This window comes from Dama dama, chromosome 4, assembly GCF_033118175.1.
Source record: "Dama dama isolate Ldn47 chromosome 4, ASM3311817v1, whole genome shotgun sequence".
Lineage (NCBI taxonomy): Eukaryota > Metazoa > Chordata > Mammalia > Artiodactyla > Cervidae > Dama > Dama dama.
Window position 1 is genome coordinate 57,832,366 of NC_083684.1, and position 23,371 is coordinate 57,855,736.

The window sequence follows — 23,371 nt, forward strand, 5'->3', positions numbered from 1 at the left end:
CCTTTTACTAAGACGTCCAATCCTTGAACACAGAATGCTGTGTACATGAAATCTCAAAATCCAAAAGCGTTCGTGTCTACCCCACCCCATTTTTAGGGAGGGGACAACTGGGTGGAATGTGACAAACAATATCCTTGGTTTCTGCCAAACCCACTGCCTAAAGAAGTGTGGTTATAAAGGATCATGCGTAGAAAAGACACTGTGACCAGGACCTGAATGGAAACAATGCAAAGAAACCAATTATTAACAATTCAAGTTTACTAAGAAACTTTTTGTCACTAGTAACTGCTTTTAACACTTTCAGTTACAGTAAAACCCTACCGTAACAAGTTAGGGTACAAAATTTCCAATCATATAAATTGTAATATGTTATTAGACTAGTAAAAAGTCTCTTTTGGTGTATAAAATACAAGCTAATGATACTAAATATTACACTGCACACAATGGGTAATTCTATACATACGACTGAAGCTGGACAGAGGCTGGTGGCCATTCACAAGCCTCGTCCAAATCGGTACTGTTGTGGGTGGCAGTATTAACGTGATTCTGTGTGTCAATGAATGTTTCCTGAAATCAATCTGATTAAGGCGACTTGCAGGATTCCTCTTGAGTATGTTGTTACAAATATAGGGGAGGGAATTATTTTGGACCAAAATTTTCAAATATTCGTCCTAATTAGAGGGTTTTTCTCTACTTGGTTCAGTAATCGCCGGGGACCTATTAGAAGCCAAACACAGTTCTACACGGCAGAGACACAGTGGTGACCAACAGTCACCACTCCGCTCTGTGTGGAGGGCACCTTCAGCTGACAATGACTGTCTGCACTATACTTTTGTTAGTTCAAGCCCTGCCCATAACCTTCATGTATAAGCCTTCTCTCCTGGGAAAAGAGCAATGGTTCTTCTCCTGTCACATCTTTAGAGGGTATTCAGGGCTCTGGAGTAATCACTGACCATATTTATAGAATACATTCTCTACAATGAGGTCACCTCCCAGCTGAAACTTGCAAACATTGCCTTTTCTACAACTTCTTTCCCAGGAAGATGCCCCAGAGCTTCCAAGGCCCACAGGAACCTCCCACGATCCCCAGGACAGGACTTTTCCAACAGAGGTGAAGAGGTGAGTTCTCGCTGAGGCCAGTTCCACACCCCCCACCCCTATAGATTCCCTCCAGCGTGGACCCTCTGGTGGTAGACAAGATGCGACCTCTGGCTGAAGCCCTTACAACATACGTCACATATGTAGGGCCTCTCCCCCGTGTGGACCCTCTGGTGCGTGTGGAAGTGCGAGGCCTGGCTGAAGCCCTTCCCACACTGCTGGCACGTGTACGGTTTCTCTCCCGTGTGCACCCGCTGGTGGGCGCTGAGCCCCGCGCTCCAGCTGAACTCCTTCCCGCACTCCTCGCACTTGAAGGGCTTCTCGCCCGTGTGGATGATCTGGTGGACTTGCAGGTTCGACCTCTGGCTGAAGGCCTTGCCGCAGGTACCGCACTTGAAGGGTTTCTCCCCGGTGTGGACTCTCTGATGCGCCTGCAGGTGCGAGGCCTGGCTGAACCGCTTCTGACAGGCGGCGCACTTGAATGGCTTCTCGCCGGTGTGGACGCTCTGGTGCGCCTGGAGGTTGGAGGCCTGGCTGAAGCCCTTGCCGCACTCCTCGCACTTGTAGGGCTTCTCGCCCGTGTGCACGCGCTGGTGGTTGTGGAGGTTCAGGCTCCAGTTGAAGCGCTTGCCGCACACCTCGCACTTGTAGGGCTTCTCCCCGGTGTGCACGCGCTGGTGGGCCTGGAAGTAGGAGCTCTGGCTGAAGCCCTTCCCGCACTCGCCGCAGCGGAAGGGCTTCTCGCCCGTGTGCACGCGCTGGTGGCTCTGGAAGCTGGAGGCGGAGCTGAAGCCCTTGCCGCACTCCTGGCACTTGTAGGGCTTCTCGCCCGTGTGCACGCGCCGGTGGCTGTGCAGGTTGAAGCTCAGGCTGAAGCGCTTGCCGCACTCCTCGCACTTGTAGGGCTTCTCCTCCGTGTGCACCCGCTGGTGCGTGTGAAGGTTGGAGCTGCAGCTGAAGCGCTTCCCGCAGTCCGCGCACCTGTAGGGCTTCTCGCCCGTGTGGATCCTCTCGTGGGCCTGCAGGTGGGACCTCTGCGTGAAGCCCTTGCCGCACGCCTCGCACTTGTAGGGCTTCTCGCCGGTGTGGACCCTGCAGTGGATGTTGAGGTCGGTGCTGCGGCTGAAGCCCTTGCCGCAGCTCTCGCAGCGGTAGGGCTTCTCCCCGGTGTGAATGGGCAGGTGGGCGTACAGGTGCGAGGTCTGGTTGAAGCTCTTCCCGCACTCGTGGCACGAGTAGGGCTTCTCCCCGGTGTGGACTCGCTGGTGGGTCTGCAGGTTGGAGCTCTGGCTGAAGCCCTTCCCGCACTCGCGGCACCAGTAGCGCTTCGACCCCGGGAGGGCGCCCGGTGGAGTGGGGCACGCTGAGCCGTGACCCGGGTCCTTCTTGGGCGTCCTGTGGGTCGGAGACTTCCCGCCCACGTGTAGCCGCTGATGAAGCTCCAGGCTGGCGCGGTCACCGAGTCCTCTCTCACCCTCGTTACACGGGTAGGCTTTCGGTCCAGCCTCAAGGATGCTTCGATGGGCTAGCGGTGATGCCTTGAGGTCTTTACCACACTCTCTGGTGCCCTGAGCCTTCTCTCTTTGGGGCACTGTGTGGTCGTCGTGGTGAGGGGAGATACACGCGAAAAAGTCAACACATGGAGCAAACATACAGATCTTGTTCTTCATGGGAATCAGTTGACAACCCCTCTGGTAATTCTGTGTCCCGCTCAGACAGAGTTTACTCCAGGAATTGGGAGCTCTCCCAGCTGGAAATTCTTGATTTTCAATAATATCAGAATGACCTTCTATAAGAGTCACAAAACAGCTGCCTTCCATGGAAGCCTGGGCAGATACTCCTGCAGGGGAATTATGTTGTTTGGGGGACTGGGAACTCTTCTCTTGAGTATTTATCACAGAGTTTTGGCTTTTTGTTGATTTGCTCACAACGTGTCTGATCTGCCAGCAGGAAAGCTCTCCCAGTGAAAGGCACCTCACTCCTGTGTCTTGAACAGTTCCCATCTCATGTTTTCTGCCTCCTGAAAGGGAAAGAATAAGGCATTAAGGAAGGAGAGCATGACATCACCAACATGGTGGACCAGGCAGCTCCAAGCCCTTGATCCCGCCTTTGGAATATTCAGTAAGCAACTAGACACTGGGGGAAATGCCTTCATCAGAGTTCTGAAAAACAAAGGTCTACAGAAACTGAGAGAACATCCAATGAAGAAAAAGCCAAATTTAAAAAGGTATGGCAGGGGAGTAGAAAAAAATTAAATTAAAAAAATGGGCTATTTGGGATCAGTTGAGAGTGAGGTGTGCCCATATCCTTGGTGGATGCAGACATGGGTGAGATGGAGGGTCTGGACTGAAAAACAGCCGCTAGAAGCCAAGACAGACAAGGAAGTGTGACACCAACACATGTGATTTACCCAAAAGAATGAGAAGAGGACAAAGATGAACAAAATAGATGAGCACCCCACCCCCAACAAGTGACTGTTAATATAGTTAGTGAAACAGGTATATTATGTGGAAGCAGACTCCCCTAAAATCTCTACCTGCATTCAGTCAGAAGGAAACAAGAGGCATACAGATTGGGAAGGAAAGGAAAAGAATATATTTGCAAAAGTTATGAATCGGCATAAAAATCTTTAGGAATGTACAAAAATGCATTCAGAATAGGTGAATATGGGAAAGTTGCTGGCTACAGGATTGTACAAAAATTGTACAAAAATCTATTCAGATGTAATACAATAGAAGCAAATAACCAGAAAATGGAATTAACTATCATATAACATCAAAAAAAAAAACACTTCTGAAAAAGAAGACATACAATTCCTATATACTACATGCTATAAAGGTGAATTGTGATTTATAATGTATCATCTTCCATGGTTCCTGGCTCATGGCTCCGAAGGGGAAAGAGCAATGGGAGTGTCTTTTGTTCTAATATTTGGTTTTTTACTTTGTTCTAATATTTTGGCCCCTGTTCCTGAAATGGCTTCAGAGCCCTAAGGGTGAAATGGCTGTCTTATTATTCATAACAAGCCCAGGATGCTTCATGAATTGATGAATAAGTCCACTTAGATTTTCACATTTACTCCATTGAATTCTGTCTCGTATCAGATCAGTAGCAGCAACAAGATCCCCAAGCAGAACTTCCGAGGGTGTTCTGGGACAATAAGAAACACAGGCATGGCGTCAGGAGAACCATTCTGAGTTCACGGTCTTTCTCACCATTTCTGGGGACTGCTGGTATGTGTTGAAAGTGTTCCTGAATTTGTGTTACGTGTCCTGGCATGAAATGTTATAAATGTTGTCTGTCATCAAAACTGAGGCTCAGACTGAAAGGACTGAACCCATCTTAGGGAAGTGCCCTCGCTGACTTTCACGTGGAAGCAGCAGCAAATGTACACTGTGGCGTGTGGACAAAGTCCACTCTGCTTTTGTAGACAGTGACCCCTCAATGCCAGATGTCCTTGTCACCTGGCAACAGCCGGCTCCTGAGTCAGACTGAGATGCTCAAACAATTCAAGGGATAGTCAGGGCTCCAGGAAACCCAAGCTGGCCACTCGGCTCTCTCCAGCTCCCTGGAAAATCCCATTGTTGGTGTTTGCATTCCTTCACCCACCACAGCGTGTTTAGGAAAAACCTTTAGGTCAAGACTCTGTACAGCCTGGTGACTATAGTTATAATATTGTACTGCATATTTGAAAGTCACTGAGAGGAGACCTTAAGACAGGAGACCTTGAAAGTTTTCATCACAAGAAAAAAAAATTCTAAGTATATGTGGTGATGGATGTTAACTAGACTCACGGTGATCATTTTGTCATGTATACAGATGTTGATTCCATATGTTGTACACCTGAAATTAATGTTATTTACCTCAATTTAAAAAATTTAAAAGAAAAAGTAAAACCATCTTTGTCCCTAGAGGCCTCAGACCTGCTCTTTGTGGATCATCTGAACACTCGGCAGCAGGGATTCATTCAAGGGCCGCTCACTGTGGGTCACCAGGTGGGATGTCTTCCAGGTGGTAAAGGCTTTCCCGGCCACAAGCGCCCTCATGGTGGCAAAGAAACTGTTAAAGAATGTGTTTCCTGCTTGGGGTGCATCTTCCAGTCTCTAATGATCGAGGTACCCACATCAACCGGGCAAATCACATGAAAACACTACGAACTTCTTGGAAGGATCACTGCCCTGTTGACCTCAATCATCAGGCAAGGTTGAAAGAATTAATGGAAAAAACAGATCCAAGTAGAATTAAGTGTTAATTACGGGGCAACGGAGACTGAGGAAGATGCTCTGATGTTTTTTGTTTGGCCAGATTTAGAGAGACCTTTTCTTCTCTTAGGTTACCTATGACTTACAACAATATGGTACAATATACTTTTGTTAGCACAGATGAGACATCTACTTTAAAAAAAAAAAAAAGTTTACTTATTTCTTTGGTTGTACCAGGTCTTCTTTGTGGCATGTGAGCTTTTACTTGCAGCATGTGGCATCTAGTTCGCTGATCAGGGATTAAATTCCAGCCCCCTGCATAGACAGCACAGAGGCTTAGCCACTGGACATCTAGCCCCGAGACATCTATTTTTTAACCTTAACTGATCCTTCCAGAATTCAGGAAGTCTCAGTGACTATTCTTATTTTCCTGACACTATATCTGTTCACATAAATTGAGTAAGAATCTGTTCTTGTGACAGGACACAAATCGAAACACCACCGTTTACCCAGGCTTGACTGGAATGTCGTATTTGAGAGACAGGTGTAGACTCGGATGTGCCCACACAGCTTCAGGGAACTGCTTGGAGCAACTGAGCCAGTACCTGGCTTTCAAGCTTCCAGGAAAGCAATCTTAGAAGAGATTTAATGTGATCAGTCACCTTTCCTGCTGTACTTACATAAACAGTTGGGCCAAGTTTAACACAAACAAATGAGCTTTACTGCAATCATCTCTAGTTAAAGAAAAGGCAGGGGAATAATTATAGAGGGGAAAAAAAAAGGTTTTACCTTTGTAGCTATTAGATTCTACTCCTGCTAATTGTCTTGGAGCTTTTTTCATATATCTGTAAACTGGCCTGGATCCTGAATTTTTCTAGTTTCCTCAAATATCTAGCTCTGATTCAAATTAATGCTTCCAATTTTCTCCTACCTCCTGATCTGGAGTCAGAAAGAAGGAAAGCAGCCCTCAAGCCCCTTCAGAAAGGACCTCACCAAGTGCACTTGTCCACTGACGCTTCGGGGAAACTAGAAGGTATGCTGGGGATCTCCCAACCACAGTGACCTGGGCGGGAGGCAGCTGACACCAGGGTAGACAACTGCCTCGGCCCAGGACACCGGACCCAGGCTTTAACTAAGCGTGAATCCCGTTCTTTACTCCGGCGTTGACCTGGGGAGATTATACCCTCACTTGCACCTCTCAGGCCACAGCTAAGGGGGTAATGTCTGAAATTCAGAATAGATTTTCTCCTAACCTTAAAAGTTAACAGACCCCTGGTTTGAATGATAACAAACAGAATCCACTAACAGTGCCGTCTTCACAGAGGTAGTCTGTGCCCTGACAAGGCTTCTCTTCTCTGGGGTGAAGAGAAGAGGGCTTTCAGCATCATCCTCAGGCCTGTGGATGCCTCAATGGTGGCGCACAGCTGGGTGATGCCAATCAGTTACATAACCATGCCCCCTACCTGCTCTAGAAAGGGCCTGGACTGCCATTCTGGACTTGAAGTCGCTCAGTCGTGTCCGACTCTTTGCAGCCCCATGGATAGTAGCCTGCACCAGGCTCCTCCGTCCATGGGATTTTCTAGGTAAGAGTACTGGAGTGGGTTGCCATTTCCTTCTCCAGGGAATCTTCCCGGCCCAGGGATCAAACCCAGGTCTCCCGCATTGTAGACAGATGCTTTACCATCTGAGCCACCAGGAGTCATATATTTCTTTGAGCCCCTTTTTTTGGGAGGGTGGGGCAAGAATACTGGAGTGGGTTGCCATTCCCTTCTCCAGATCTTCCTGACCCAGGGATTGAACCTGGGTCTCCCATGTTGTAGGCATACGCTTTACTGTCTGAGCCGCCAGGGAAGTAAAGAAAGGGCCTACCGGGAGGCTTTTCCTGATTCAGGATCCGCTTCCGTTGGCCGGGCCCTACTTCCCCGATTAAGAGTCGATTATAAGTAAGGCTGTGATCAGAAACCTTAACTCTTGCAGAGACTGCAGATTCCGTTGCTACGACACTAACTGCCCAGAGAAATATATGGATCTTCAGGTCAAGGCTGTTGCTAATAGGATTGTTGTTGTTTAGCTGCTTAATCTTGTCTGACTCTTTGTCCATGGGGTTTCCCAGGCAAGAATATTGGAGTGGGTTGCCATTTCTTCTTCCAGGGGATCTTCCCGACCCAAGAATTGAGCCCACATCTCCTGCTTAGCAGGGAGATTCTTTGCCACTGAGCCACCTGGGAAGCCTGCCCAACAGGATGGCCCTTGGTCACCTTCCACTGAGCGAGGTGGGGTCTGCGCTGTGACCAGCATCACCTTCTGCACCTGGGTTAACACTTCCGGAGAAGCTGAAAACGCAGGTACAGAAGATCACTAGGGAGGCCACCTGACTTAAGATGACTTCATGCTCTACACAGAAAATCCTAAAGACGCTACCAGAAAACTATTAGAATTCGTCAATGAATTTGGTCAAGTTGCAGGAGACAAAATTAACACAACAGAAATCTCCTGCATTCCTACCACACTAACAACAAAAGATCAGAAAGAGAAATTAAGGGGAAAATCCCATTTACCACTGCATCAAAAAGAATAAAGTATCTAGGAATAAAAAACTTAACGAGGAAAAAGATCTGTACTCTGAAAACTGTAAGACACTGATGAAAGAAATCAAACAGACATAATAGAAATTCTCTGGTGGGGTTAAAAAAAAGATGATAGGTGTTAAAACGGAACTCATTTTTATCACGTATACCCTCAGGTTGGTGCTTTTGTATATGATTATCTTAATCACATTCACAATTTTAGAATGAACTAATTTTCTGTATTATACGTTGAGATTCTCCCACTTCTGCAGTAGATGCTGCACTTGCCAGAAGATGGCAAACGGGCAGCTTAGGGGTCCACGGAAATGCTAACAAGTTTTACGTCAGTGTTTCTACTTAGAGCAAACAGGCTTTAAAAAGCCCTGACTCACCCACTGACGAGCTATGTGACATTTTCTAAGGCATAAGTTTCACCCCATGAAAAACAGATAACCACCCAGGTGGTCAGGACTATGCCCAAGGATTGAATGCATAAGGTGCTTTTTTTTTTTCTCGTAGCACTGCGAGGTTTGTGGGATCTTAGTTCCCAGAACAGGGGGATGAACCCAGGCCCTTGGCAGTGAAAGCACACAGTCCTAACTACTGGACCACCAGGGAATTCACAAGGTGCTTCTTGTAATACTAATGATAAAATTACCAAATTACACAAATTAAACTTACTCAGAATGGCAGAAGGTTCATTTCTGTAATTTCTTCTCTGTTCCTACACAGAGCCTCCATGTCGACCCAGCTGCAAAATCTGTGACTTCTATAAATGTCACATTTGAAATGTAGAAAATGTCACTGAGGCCATGTGATTGTTTAAGTGCTGGAGAGAGGGGCAGAGAGGGTCAGATGACTGCCTGCCTGGCTGGGAATATGGATTCCACACAGAAAAAACAGCTAAAACCAATAAATGAATTCAGCAAAGTAGCAGGGTATAAGGTTAACACACAAAGATTAGGTTGCATTTCTAGCCATTGTAGAAAACAGTATGGAGGTTTCTTAGAAAACTAAAACTGGAATTACCATATGCTCCAGCAATCCCACTCCTGGGCATATATTCAGCCAAAATGATAATTTAAAAAGATACACACACCCCTATATTCACAGCAGCACTAGTCAGAATAGTCAAGACATGGAAACAACCTGAATAGCCATCGACAGATGAGCAGATAAAGATGTGGTGTGTACATCACACCACATGTATATATAATAGAATACTACTCAGCCATAAAAAGAATGAATGCCACTTGCAGCAACATGGATGCAACTAGAGATTATTAAGGGAAGTAAGAGAAAGACAAATACCTTATGATGTCATTTCTATGTGAAAACTGGAATCTGACACAAATGCACGTATCTATGAAACAGCAACATGGACACAGACTGGTGGCTGTGAAGGGACATGGTGGGGACGGAGGGATGAACTGGGAGTTGGGTTAGTAGGTAAAGCTTTTATATACAGAATGGATAAACAAAGTCCTACTATATAGCACAGGGAACTGTATTTAATACACTCTGATAAACCATAATGGAAAAGAATTATGTAAAAAAGAATGTGTATGTATGTATATCTGAATCACTTCATTTACAACACAAAATACAACACTGTAACTTAACTATACTGCAATTAAAAAAAACCCAAATTAACTGCATTTCTATACTCAATGAACAATTTGAAAACAAAGGGAAAAATTCCATTTATAATAGTATCAAAAAGAGTAAAATACTTAGGAATGAACCAAGGAGGTGAAAGGCTTGTACACTGAAAGCTCCAGAACACTGGTCCACAGATGGGGATTTAATATTGCTTTGCCAATGCTCCCCAGAGGGATCTACAGAGTCAACCAATCCTTGTCAAACATCCCAACACAGAAATAGGAAAACTCATCCTAAAACTCATATAGAATCTCAGGATCCCCTTGGTGGTCCAGCGGTTAAGACTCTGTTTCCACTGCAGGGAGCTCGGGTTCCATCCCTGGTCAGGAAACTAAGACCCCCACATGCTGCACAGTGCAGCCAAAAAACATGAATTAAAAGTAAAAGGAGGGGCAAGGGAAGGCTGTGGGTGAGACAGCTTCTGAGCAGAGGATGAGGGGTCGGAGGTTTGCAGGCCAGCAGCCTTCCGGCCAGAGGAAAGAGAGGAAACGGTCCTCGTGTAGAAACATAAACCTCGGATGCGAGAACAGAGGACATGGGAGGGGGTTGTGACAGGAGGGAAATGCAGGGCGGTAAGGCTGGGTGAACGGGCCCTTAAGCACATCGGACTTTATTCCGAGTGGAGTGGGGGGCTCGGGGGGGGCTGAAGCGCTGGACTGTGAGGTGACCGAGCTTTTCAAAGGGCCCCACTGGCTGCTGCGTGGAGAAGACACAGATGCTCCAGACAGACACCGGGCAATGGGCCCGGCCGCGAAGTTCTCACCGGAACGCCCTCCTCTCTGGGGCTGGATCTCTGTCGTCCAGAGCTTCTCCTCTCTCTCCAACTGGGATATCATGTCTGGCTTGGAGGACTGGTGCCCTGAGGAAAAAAAGGAGGAAAAAAGTTCTGAACAATTCTAGTTCCAATCCCATGATGAACATTTTTCATCAGACCCACTGTAAGAAATACACATAATCTCATTAGTGACTATCCCACATAAACTACTGAAATAAAAGCTAGAATGACCTGTGTCTCACCGTGGTCATCACATCCTTTTTAGACTCCCACACTCCTTACTGCAAGCACTGCAGTTACTGCTACAACCTGCACCATTCTTGCTGAGAGGCTCTGATGTTGCTACTTTATTTTAAATTATTGTAAGAATGCCAATGCAATTTACTAATTTCATGATGCCCCAATGGCTCAGGACACACAAGTTTACAAAAGATAATATGAAAGGGTTTTGTATCGTTTTTTTTTTTTTTTTTTTTTGGCCACAAGGCATGTAGGATCTTAGCTCCCCAACCAGGGATCAAACCTGCACCCCCTGCATTGGAAGGCGAATTCTTAACCACTGGACCACTTGGGGAAGTCTCAAAGAGAGGGTTAAATTTGGGATTTAAAAAAAGCAAGCTATAATATGAAATAAGGAGCCAGGTGCAGTCAAGCTCGACTGTTCACACAATTCATTTACAAAAAACTAATGTTTACCTTGGAGCAAAGACTAGGAACATTTTGTCTCTGTGTTTTCCAAAGGGACTGGAAAACTGGTCTCTGAGGAGTCCCAAAGTCTTGAAGTAGCAGCCAGAGGGCCAGGGACGCTACCAAACATCCTAAAATGCTCAGGAGAGTCTCCACGACAGATCACCTGGCCCCAAAAGTCAGCCGTGCTGATGCAGGGAACCCTACGGGGGTGATGCCAAGTCACAGGGCGCCATCCTCACCCACAGACAGCAGGTTCCGGAAGTTCTCCAGCATTACGTCTCGGTACAGCTTCCTCTGGGCCAAGTCCAGCAGCCCCAGCTCCTCCTCGGTGAAAGTCACAGCCACATCCTTGAAGGTCAATGCCTCCTACAACACCAAACACATGTAGCCTCAGTCCTCCGACAAACTGCCTTTGAGGGAAGGGCAGCACGGAGACGGTGGAGGAGACATGTGGGAAGCTCTTCCAGATTCTAAGTGACCTGAACCTCCTTTTAGGAGACGGTCTCCTCTTCCCCTTCCACAGTCACACCAGAGACGTGGGGGTGTTAGGGGGATGGTGGAGGAAGGAACGAAAAGGAAAAATTCTAAAACCTTCCGTGCACGCAACACGGCGCCCTTCGTATAGTCGCGTCTCTAGAATTGTTGTCCTTCAGTCATGGTATACATGCATTTTACAATTTGAAAGTGCCACATTTTGTAAGAAATGTTGAGTTCATTGGCTCCCAACAGTATGTAACAGTCCATCTCCTTCTCTCAGTGGGCAGTACCACAATTTTGTCAATGCCTGCCCATCTAACCAGCCTTCAGTACCCGAGTGGAGGCAGGTATGTAGTTCACTCTGTCTCAGGGACGCGCCGTATCTGTCCGGGCAGCATTCGGTGCTAAGGTGGAAAACACAGGTTTTGGAGACTGAGCGCTTCAGTTCACACTCTGTGGCTCTACTTCTAGCTTTACGATCTTGGACAAGTCACCTAACGTCTCAATCCCTCAATCTCCTCATCTGCACAAAAGCATATCATCAGGGACTTCCCCGGTGGTCCAGTGGCTAAGTCAGAACTCCTAATAGAGGGGGCCCAGGTTCAATCCCACATGCTGCATCTAAGATCCCACATGCTGCATCTAAGACCCAGTGCTGCCAAATAGATAAATAATTACTTAAAAAAAAAGGGGGGGTGCTCGCTTCGGCAGCACATATACTGGAATTGGAACGATACAGAGAAGATTAGCATGGCCCCTGCGCAAGGATGACACGCAAATTCGTGAAGCGTTCCATATTTAAAAAAAAAAAAAAGAAGAAAAAAAAAGGGAACTCACCATAGGGTACTTGAAGGGATTAAAAGAGAATATGCAAAAGATTTAGGATAGTATCTGACACATGTCATTAAAAACTCAACAAATGTCAGCCACCACTATTCCTATTATCATTATTTGTGTCTGCCTGGTATTCACATAAGTGAAAAATACATATTTACTCATTCCAAATGATACAAAAATTTAAGAATTTAAACCTATTAATGATGCTGCAAAAACAAACAAACATACATATTTTCATATAGATCTCAGGCAACTTGTCTGGTTATATTTCCTCAGGTTAAGTTCCAAGAAGCGGCAACCATACTATCAAAAAATATGTACCTCTGGGGACTTCCCTGGTGGTCCAGTGGTTAAGAATCACCTGCCAAGTGCAATACTCTAAAGCAATTATCCTTCAGTTAAAAAGAAAAAAAAAAAAATCCACCTGCCAAGGTGGGGGACAGGAGTTCCATCCCTGGTCCAAGAGGATCCCACATGCTTCTGGGCAACTAAGCCCGTGCACCACACCTCCTAAGCCCACGTGCCTAGAGCCCCTGCGCTGCAACAAGAGATGTCACAGCAGTGAGAAGCCCATGCACCAAAACCAGAGAGTAGCCCTCGCTCTCCTCAACTAGAGAAAGCCCGAACACACCAAAGACCCAGCACAGCAAAGGCCAATAAATAAAGTAAAGTACCACAGGGCTGCAGAGAGTCAGACATGACTGAGCAGTTAAGCACAGCACAAAATAAAATACTTAAGAAAAAAGGAAAAAAAAAAAAAGAATCTGTCTGCCAATACAGGGGACCCAGTTTCAATTCCTGGTCCAGGAAGATTCCTTGCACCCTAACTACTTAGCCCGAGCTCCAGAGGCCGTGCTGCACAACAAGAGAAGCCACAGCAATGAGAAGTCCGTTCACCACCCTCAGGCAGCAACAAAAAAGACCCAGCAGAGCCATAAATAAATAAATAAGACCATTAATCTAAAGGCTTTGCTCATCTCGGCATTTGTTCTGATTGGAGTCCTGAGCACTGATGTGTTAAACAACTAGTCGACACATCTGGCAAAGAAGAGACAGGTGCTAAGAAAAGGCACGACGTGAGGGGAGTGTTATTTTTGGAGTCCTCCAGCCACAGGCCCTGCCAGGCGTCTGCACGACTTGGCCTCAGGGACCAGAATGCAGCAGTCTCTTCTCCTGGCTCTCTCCATTTACCCTCATCCAACTCCTGAAAAGACCTAGCCCAGGCAACGGAAACTCTAGTGTCAGCTGGGGACTGAGTGGATTTTAATAGGAAACTGAAAGCTCACAAATCTGTTTGTTAAAATGCGGCTGTATCTTTATACAGGGCATCTATGGTAAAGAACCCGCCTGTCAATGCAGGAGACTCAGGGTTCAATCCCTGGGTCAGGAAGATCCCCTGGAGAAGGAAATGGCAACCCACTCCGATATTCTTGCCTGGAAAATTCCATGGACAGAGGAGCCTGGGGGGCTACTGTCCATGGGGTCGCAAAGAGTCGGACACGACTGAGCACATACACATATCCTTACAGTTGCTCCATAGAGTAAATGCCTGGTTAAGTCCCTGCTGCTACTAGACTTCCCAACCTCGTGTGTAGCTCTAAAACATACTCACACAGCAATGAATAAAACAGACACTTAACTATAATACATACACGTGTAATTTAGAGTTACAGAATCTAGTCCTTCTTGGAACTTCCCTGGTGGTTCAGTGGCTGCCTCCATGCTCCCAATGCAGGGGGTCGCGGTTTGATCCCTGGTCAGGGAATTAGATCCCACATGTTCCAGCTAAGACTCAGCACAGCCAAAAAAATAAATTACTCAAAGGAAAAAAAAAAAAACCTCTAGTTCTTTTTGTTTGAAAACAGAACTGTTTTCTCTGAGTTCAGTATCAGTTGGATTCTGTTATACCCAACCATATTTTAGACATTTTAGCCACAAAACTTGAGGCTCCCCATGAGAAAAATGAGCTCTGAAAATTTTAGAAAGAAAATGGCAGAGCACTCAGAACTCCTGTTAGGGAAGAAAGGTTATATGTAGGAAAACTGTCACTGCAAACATTCTGAAATGGTAAAATTCATCGTTGTTTAGTTGCTAAAGTCGTGTCCAGCCCTTTGCAACCCCCTGGACTGTTGCCCGCCAGGCTCCTCTGTCCATGGGATTCTCCAGGCAAGAATACTGGGGTGGGTTGCCATTTCCTTCTCCAGGGGATCTTCCCAGTCCAAGAATTGAACCCAAGTCTCCTGCCTTACATGTGGGTTCTTTATCACTGAGCCACCAGGGAAGCCCAGTAAAATTCATAGACCACATTAATATAGACAGTAGGGGAAAATATTAGGTAAACTATGGAAAGTGATGTGACCATTTAAGTTGTAGGTGCTAGACAATTAAATTTTAAAAATCCAAAATGGTACTGAAACTATCATCACAAATCTACACATGTAAATACAAATGAAAAGGAATGTGGGAAGATGAAAACTGATTTGTAAACATGTTTATAATGTGGGAGGTGTTTTTTATTTTTTAAAAATATTAATTTGGGGGACGTCCCTAGTGGTCCAGTGGTCAAGAGTCTACCCTGCAATGCAAGGGACTCCAGTTTGATCCCTGGTGGGGGACCTAAGATCCCACCTGTCGTGGTGCAGCTGAGCCCACGGGTCACAAGTACTGAAGCCTGGGAGCCACAACTAGAGTCTGTGTCCTGCTACAAAATATCCCACATGACGCAACTAAGCCCTGATACAGCCAAATAAATTAAAAAAAAAAAAAATTTTTTTTTTCCACACCATTATTTGGAAATAAAAAGCAAGGGCCCGTCACACAGTTCCTCAGGTGACTTTGGTTCCCTCTTACCTCTCCTGAGCAAGAGAGAAACATGTCCAGTCTTTGTGAAATGAGATGTCATTTTAAGAAACAGAAAAGCAAGTCTGACTTACCTGGAATTTGGTCATTTTTTTTCTCCCTCTTCCTTCTGGGGAAAGGCCAAGTTCTGGGAAGGCAAAACTGGGGGAGGGAAAGAAAGCCACGGTGAGATCACAGCTGCCGGGATGGCTGGTGCATGTGGGACTAAATGTGATCAGGAAGAGGGTCCCCTTTCTCTCGGCAATCGCAGTGACAACATAACCCCGTGAGAAGAGAGCTGGATTCCAGTTCCCCTGGGCCCCCTCGGCCAGCTGCCTGAGTTCACGAACAACCCGGAAGCAGCCCTACCCTAAGTGTTTCTTATAAGCTCCCAGGGTATTCCTGAGGCTGGCTCTGAGAGGAAATGAGATGCAGACAGGCAGTACCAACAATTGAATGGGGCCAAAATGCCTGGGGTCCAATTCCAGCATTTCTACTTGTTTTCTACTTACTAGTCGCAGAAACCTTGAGCAGGTTGTTAATCTCTCTGTACCTCAATCCAGTCTACTTGTAAATAAATGGGCATAACAGTGCCCTAACTCCCTGTTTCCTGAAGCTTCCGACAAGGAGGTCCCCTTAAGACACAAAACTTCCTTTGTGAATCCACTTCACAGAAGATGGTTCTTAGGAAACACAGACTTCAGAGATGATGGCTCTTGAGTTTCACTCACTTTCAGAAAAAAATCTAATTCGGACAAGTGATCTCACAGGTGGTTTGTGCTGTTGTTAATGAAGGTTAAATGGTCAAGGAATTTTCCTCCTTAATAAGCTTAACTACTTGCATGTGTTGTTAAGCTGGAGTCACTCAACTAAGTTTCTTCTAGAATATGCGTGAAGGTAAACAATGACTAATGAAACCTAAGACTAAGAAATCATGTTGCATTTAAATTAATGACACAGGGTTGTTACACAATACTAGGCATTTTTTAAAATTAAGGCCTGGCTAGGCTGCGGGCACTATGCAAAGCTGTGAGCAGGATCATTTAGAAATGAAGCAAGACCCTGTGGTCCCTCCCCCACATAGTCTCAGCCTGCCTTTTGTCTGTGGAAAAACTTTAGCCAAAGAATAAGTTTAATCAGAGAAGTGAGAACATGCAGAAAAAACGGGAAAACAGTCCAAGGAGACCAAATGATAATAGTTTGGTCATTAAGCACAGTCAGGGACCTTTAGTTCCTTCTCAGCAGCTACAGATAATATTCTGAGCCCTATCCTGGGCGCTGTCTTCTAGCTACCGAAACCTCCACCAGGTGGAAGAAGTTAACTACAGGATGACCAGACTGTAGCCTTGACATAGGCTGCCATTCCAAGGACTGGCCTCAAAGAAATAGGAACCAACCAACCCTGGAACTGAAGATTAGCTGTACCTAAAACAACTAAGATGATGCTAGTCAGACCACTGATGACCAATTTCAAGACGACTGTCACAGCTGACTGTGCTGTTACTGCAGGTCGTCCCCTCCTCCCTCTTGTCTATAAAAGATCTTGCCCACTGACTGGCGGTGAGGGTGCTCAGTCTTTGGACACGTGTTCCCCTCCTTGTCAGCATCCAAAATTGAGCAAACTTTCCTTTCCACCAACCTGATCTCTTCACCGGCTTTTGAGAAACGATCAGCCAGACTCCGCTGTTGTTATAATTTCTCTGTCTGGGATAAACCAGAGGACTTTCCCCTGAATCTAGCTGAAAACAACTTTCCTTCCTAAACAAGTGTCCAGAAAGAGTTCAGGAATCCAGGACCAAACCCACGGTCAGTGACCAGGGAAAGGACAGCGGGGCTGCAGCTGGAGCTCCGACCCCCATCCCGGCTGGCAGGAACTTCGCAAACAACAGGACGCCTGAGTGTTTAGTGGACTTTATGGTAACATCCAACATCTTACCGTACTCAGCACTGTTTCTCATCTTTTCAAATATAATCTCAATCCTCAAAAGACCACCACTGCGAAGGAACTAACCCCAGCAAACAGGCTGAGAGATTAAACAAGCCGCTCAATAAATTGCCCAAGAACCAGCTGGCCTCTGGTTCCTCGAGGAGGGCTGGGGTAGCAGCGAGCGCGGGAGACCCTCAAACTCGACGCAGGACGCGAGCCCGCCCCCAATTCGCGACTCCAGGGGAGCGCCGCGGCCCCCTCCTGCTCCCCGCCGATCGCCGAGGATTCCCTACCCCAGAAGCGAAGGCCGGGTCTCTGCTGGCTCCACGCAGAGGCCGGCAAGGATTGCAGGGACGCTGGGTTAACTCACCTCCCGGGCAGCAATCTCGGCCCCAACCTGGCCTTCCCAAAGCGGAAGTGCCTTGGGCTACACACAGTTCCCGGACTACACTTCCCAGAATCCCCACGAAGCGCCTCAGATTTCACGCAACTCCTGGACTACATTTCCTAGAATGAAGTTCGCCCCTGCTTCCCACCAGCTGTCTTGGGTTGTGACTGTAGAGAGGGTTCGCATTTAAAGTCGCAGGTGCTGCACCTGTCAAATTCCTTTCTGTTTTATTCATTCAGTTCTTAAAACTCATAAGAAAATAATGCAAGCAGGTAGATTTTTGAGTAACTGTAAATGCAAATTTTTTAAAAAATGCGGCCTTATAAGAGAAAAGCGAGGCTTGCGCTACGAAAATAAAAAAACTTTTTTTTTTTTTTTTTTTTAGGAAGACAAAAGGTAGACTAAGAAATGGGAACTATAAAAGTAACCTAGGCTCGGCTGCCTAACACAGAACTTATGGAACACTGGATTTCTCATTTGCTTCGAGTTCTGGCTCCCCAAATATCAGCAACAAAATTTGTTAATGAGACGAAAACGTAGTTTATTGCTTACCGCGGTAAGGGAGAACACCTCCACAGAGCTTCAGCACCTTGACAGTATGCACAGAGCCCGGAAGACAAGGTTGGAATTTACTGATAATTGGAAGTTCGATTTAAGGCGGGTTTTTCAATGCAGAAGAGGAATGGGATTGCTTGACGGTTCTGACGCTGTAGTCCAGGACTTGTGAGAGCAGCAACGATTTTTGTAAGGTGAGGAAACTACAGCTGAAATTGTTGATGCTCTCTTTAAATGAGATGGAGAGTTGATGGGTGCTTGTGGAAGTTTCTCTAAAACTCAAGCCGTTTACTTGGGCAGGAATCTTTTGGAATAATAAAGGCATGCCAATAAAACTTACTAGTTATGTTAATGTAAACAGTAAATTGTATGAGGGAAGGTAGGGGTCACCAACCGGCTGGGGGTTGGTATTGTTAGGGGAACCACTGACTGAACCACCCACCCTGGCCAGGCATCAGAGTAACCACTTGCACCAGTTACCAGGACCAGGAGGTCCTGGTAAGGAGTGCAGAACTCACAAGCTGCCACCAATCACAAGACTTCGAGAAAGGTCAAAAGGAGAGAGGAGACTCCAGTCCACGTGTCCTACCAACCTCCCCGAATCCTTCTGGTTGGAATCCATCTTGGCTGAGCGATGTGAGCACCACCAGGAAGGAGCCTGAGTTGGAATGATTGGCCAGAGACAACCTAGAAACTAACCCAGTTACTATAAAACCCGAGACAGAGCCACATGGCAGAGCAGTCCTCCTGGGTTCCCTTAGCTGCCTGCTCTCCACCTGGGCATCCCTTCCCAATAAAGTCTCTTGCTTTGTCAGCACGTGTGTCTTCTTCACATCCTAATGAAAGCCGAATGTGCTGGCCAAAAGCCCGGCAATGCAACCAGGCTGCTGAGACTTACCCCTGGCTCTGCCATTTCCTGGCTGTGTGACCCTCATTACGAGCCACTGTTCAAGGAACCTCTCTGTGCCTCTATTCCCTCACCTGTAACGGATGGGTCATATGAGGATTACGCAAGCTGATATGTGCAAAGCATTAGAGTCTCTGCCTAAAATAAGTGCTTCATAGCTGCTAATAATTATCATCACTATGATTAAAGTCACCATGTGATACATATAGGAACCACACATTTAGTGCTGGTTTGTTTCTAAAGAAACGTGTCTTAGATCATGAAAGTATTATCAATAATTATATGTCTACAACTTGATAACAGAAAACAACCAATTGAAAAATGGGCAGACGTAAAGAGATATTTCTCCAGAAAAGAAATACAGATGGCAATAGGCACGTGAAAAATATGCTCAACATCACTAATTATTAGAGAAATGCAAATCAAAACCATGACAAGTTACCACCTTGTGCTGGTCAGAATCGCCATCATTAAAACATCTACAAATAACAAATGCTGGAGAGGGTATGGAGAAAAGGGAACCCTCCCACACTTTTGGTGGGAATATAAGTTGGTGCAGGCACTATGAAAAACAGTATGGAGGTTCCTCGGAAAAAAAGTCGACTTACCATATGATCCAGCAACTCCACTCCTGAACATATACCCTGACAAAACTATAATTAAAAAAGATACATACACCCCTATGTTCACAGCAGCACTATTCACAACAGCCAAAACATAGAAACAAATGCCTATCAACAGATGAATGGATAAAGATGATGTAGTACATCTATACATACAATGGAATACTACTCAGCCATAAAAAATAATGCCTTATGCAACAACATGGATGCAATTAGAGATTATCATGCTAAGTAAGTCAGAAAGAGAAAGACAAATACCATATGATATCACTTATGTGTGGAATCTAAACTATGGCACATATGAACCTATCTACAAAACACAAACAGACTCATAGGACAGATTTGTGGTTGCTGGGCTGAGGGTGGGCAGTGGGAGGGGGATGGACTGGGAGTTTGGGGCTGGTAGATGCAATTATTACATTCAGAATGGATAGATAAGAATGTTGGTTAAAGTTGCTGGCCCCTTGGTCATAAAACAGTGGTACCAAGTATGTAAGCAGTTACTGTATTCTTTTTTTAAAAAACTGTGGGGCATGGCTTGCAGGATGTTAGTTCCCCAACCAGGGATTGAACCCAAGCTCAGCAGTGAAAGCAAGGAGTCCCACCTAGTAGACCACCAGGGAATTCCCAGTTATTGTATTCTTAATTGCCATTCACTCACAGAAAAAAACAGTGATAGTTTTGCTTAAGAATGTACTTGATGAAACAGTAAAAGTTATTCATTTTACCTGGTAACTTGGGTAAATTAGGCACTTGTTTATGGACAACACCCTTTTCTTAAAATAACAACTGAGAAACTACAGTTGGTTACATCTGGGTATTTGGCAGAACTTTTGGAAGTGAGCACTGTCATCTCAAAGAAAGTTACTGTCAGCATCTGTTGCCAATGACAAAACAAACGCTTTTAAGAAACTATAAGGTTTCTTAAAACCTTATACCAAGTATGGTCCAGTGGGTAAGACACCACACTTCCACTGTAGGGTGCATGGTTCAATCCCTGGTAATCCACAGGCCATGCATTGTGTCCAAAAGAAAAAGAAAAAAAAAGTATCAAAATTTTGGAAAATTTCTATCACTAAGAGCTTGACAGGTTCCCAGTGCTTAAAGACTTCAGGTCTTTAAAGATAGAACTTTTCTGATGAGATGGATGATGGTATTGACAAATGTGATTTTTAAAGGTATTGTGAAATCAATGTATTTGAAAGATCTACAAAATTCAGTCATTTAGTATTTTCCAAACGAGGGATGCGCAATTTCACAAAACCACGAATAGATAAAAGACTCAAAAAAGTACAGGACAAACCGAAGAATTTTAATGGAATAGAGTAAGAAGGTACTCTGAGATGGTTTCAGGTTGTACACTGCAATAACCTTAAGAAACCATCACATACGGAACTTGGGTGCAGTATCAAAGGTGAACATTACCTGTAAAGTCTATTAATCTTTTCTTTCTTAATTATAACTGTGGGGCTGGGTTTTTGTCATTAGTTCAACCAAAATAATATATCACCACAGGTAACAGAAGATATGAAAATCCACCTATTTTTCTCATAAAAAATAAAGAGAATTGCAAAAATGTAAAACATTGCTACTCTTCTTGTTAAATTTGTTTTTGGAAATACAGTTTTCTCATAAAAGCTAGTTCTGTTATTAGTTTATTTTAAAAATAGATTAATAAAAGTTTTAAAGTAACTTTTAAAAAGTATTACTATTCCTAAACAGTAAAAAAACACTTTTTATCGGGTCACCCTAAATGTAATTTGTATAAAGCCCTTAGACTGGAACTTAACAACTAAGCTGTAACTACTGGCATCCCTCACAACCAAATAAATAGTGCGAGTATCTTTACAGGAGAAGAATGCCAAGTCCTACTCACATGGGGCCCTGGGCCAGGAGCCGAGGGGTCAGTCACTCCCTCCAGTTCAGTTCAGTTCAGTCGTTCAGTCGAGTCCGACTCTTTACAACTCCATGGACTGCAGCACACCAGGCTTCCCTGTCCATCACCAACTCGCACAGCTTGCTTAAACTCATGTCCATCGAGTTGGTGATGCCATCCAACCATCTCATCCTCTGTCGTCCCCTTCTCCTCCTGCCTTCAATCTTTCCCAGAATCAGGGTCTTTTCAAATGAGTCAGTTCTTCGATTCAAGAGGCCAAAGTATTGCACCGAAGTGGCCACTCCCTTCACGTCGGCGCAAGTCCTTAGTAAGTCAGGGCTGGGGAAGGAAAGGAGTTTGTGAAGTATCACCATGGCCCAAATGAACCACAGAGGGGCTTCCAACGCTATTAGGAAAGAACTGCTGTTAATCCATTTTACAGATGTGCAAACAGAGGCATAGAGAGATTATAAAATTTGCCCAATATTACACTGCTAGAAAATGGCTGACAGATGGGAGAGGTGAGCTGGGGGAAGTGAGCATGGAAGGGACTGCAACCCGGGCCCCGCGCCCAACTCCGGGTGAGGATATCTCCCCAAACTCTAGCCGACTCCGTCTAATTGAACTAAAAATGTCGTCCTTACACCTCAAACATCCTCTTTCCTCCTTAAGCCCACAACCCGGTTGCTGCTGCTTGCAAAGCAACTCTAAGTTCGGAAAAGTTGCCGGAAGCGAAACTGACAATCACTACAAAGGAAGAGTTAGTCACAACCTCGTCCGCCTGGGCCGGAAGTGCCTGCAACTACCTGGTGCCCTAGATCAATGTTTCCCAGAATACCCCATCATGGCCCTTTGGGAACGGAAGTGCCTGGGACACCACGGAGTTCCAGGACTACACTTCCCAGAATGCGGGAGGAGACAACATTCTCTGCCCGGGCCCTCTGGGCGGAAGTGCCTGAGAGTATTCTCAACACCAGAGAGGTGCTTCCCAGAATGCCGCGGGAGACCGCTGTCCATGGTCCTGCCAAGTACTTGTGGCTAAGTGGGGAGCCTGGGCAACACTTTCTACAGTGGCCTAGGGCAACGAAGACTACAGCCCAGTCTTCTAGGACGGAAAAGTGGAACACTACCTTAAGTATCTGGATTAAATTTTCCAGAGTCCTAGAGGGGAAAATATTCGATAGACATGGTTCTGGAGCCCAAATGGCACACACACACAAAAAGAAAGAGCTCTAGTGGACTGAGCACCCTTGACAGCTTGCCTGGCCAGAAGTTTCTTTCTCCAGATTCTAGAGTGACTGCAAGGTAGTGCTTACTGTCATGAAGCCCTTGGGTGTTATGAATAAGTGGGTTCAATTTGGATGAATTCTGTGCCGCTGACTGAGCCCAGTTTTCCCTTTTATCACTACCCCCTCTTTTTTCATGTAACTATACTAATAAGCTATTGTCAAGAAAATACCTTGTATAGGAGAGAAAAGTGAAGCTTGAAGTATGGAAAGAAAATAAAAATCGTTAAAGAATGGGAGCAATGTGTGAGTTAAAAATGGAGGTCTTGAAAGAGGATTGGCCTGAACTGCACTGGAAAATTTAAGGAACACAAGATCTCAGTCTTACCTCGACTGGATTGCCTTCTTTGTTCCTTGTGTACCTGGATGCATCTGAAACTCCTACCAGTGTCAGCTGGTGTAGACTGTTGACTCAGAAGTATTCAGTTCAGTTCAGTTGCTGTCACGCTGACTCTTTATGACCCCATGGACTGCAGCACGCCAGGCTTCCCTGTCCATCACCAACTCCCTAAGCTTGCTCAAAACATGTCCATCGAGTCGGTGATGCCATCCAACCACCAGAAGTACTAAGAAATCACAAAAAGGCAAATGTTCATCAGGTCATAATGCAGAAGTATTTAAAACTTCCAGCATTTCCTTAGTCTTAATTTCTCACTTTAAAAG

The 23,371-nt window shown here is 45.5% G+C and overlaps 1 protein-coding gene and 1 non-coding gene across 10 annotated transcripts; one reads left to right on the forward strand and one right to left on the reverse strand.

Moving 5' to 3' along the window:
• Nucleotides 1-240: 240 nt before the first annotated feature.
• On the reverse strand, nucleotides 241-22,198 carry ZNF235 (zinc finger protein 235). Of its 9 annotated transcripts, XM_061139508.1 has the most exons (6): nucleotides 22,067-22,162; nucleotides 21,423-21,761; nucleotides 15,242-15,308; nucleotides 11,234-11,360; nucleotides 10,293-10,388; nucleotides 241-3,118 (listed from the first exon to the last, which is right to left on the reverse strand). In XM_061139508.1, exons 3-6 carry the CDS (start codon nucleotides 15,254-15,256, stop codon nucleotides 1,158-1,160), a joined length of 2,199 nt encoding a protein of 732 aa, XP_060995491.1. In that variant the 5' UTR covers nucleotides 15,257-15,308; nucleotides 21,423-21,761; nucleotides 22,067-22,162; the 3' UTR covers nucleotides 241-1,157. The 9 variants fall into 9 exon arrangements, with proteins under 9 accessions (XP_060995491.1, XP_060995490.1, XP_060995493.1 ...); XM_061139507.1 differs by having other exon boundaries at nucleotides 21,423-22,198; XM_061139510.1 differs by lacking the exons at nucleotides 21,423-21,761; nucleotides 22,067-22,162 and adding an exon at nucleotides 18,014-20,023.
• On the forward strand, nucleotides 12,167-12,273 carry LOC133055269 (U6 spliceosomal RNA). The gene has a single exon (XR_009692569.1). It is a non-coding gene; the product is annotated as a U6 spliceosomal RNA (small nuclear RNA).
• Nucleotides 22,199-23,371: the final 1,173 nt, after the last annotated feature.

Excerpts from the sequence above, each read along its gene's own strand:
- ZNF235 (XM_061139507.1), bottom strand. Across the intron at positions 10,389-11,233 it reads CCGGAACCTGCTGTCTGTGG|GGCACCAGTCCTCCAAGCCA; the intron begins GTGAGGATGGCG and ends TTTTTTCCTCAG. Across the intron at positions 3,119-10,292 it reads CCAGAGAGGAGGGCGTTCCG|GAGGCAGAAAACATGAGATG; the intron begins GTGAGAACTTCG and ends TTTCCCTTTCAG.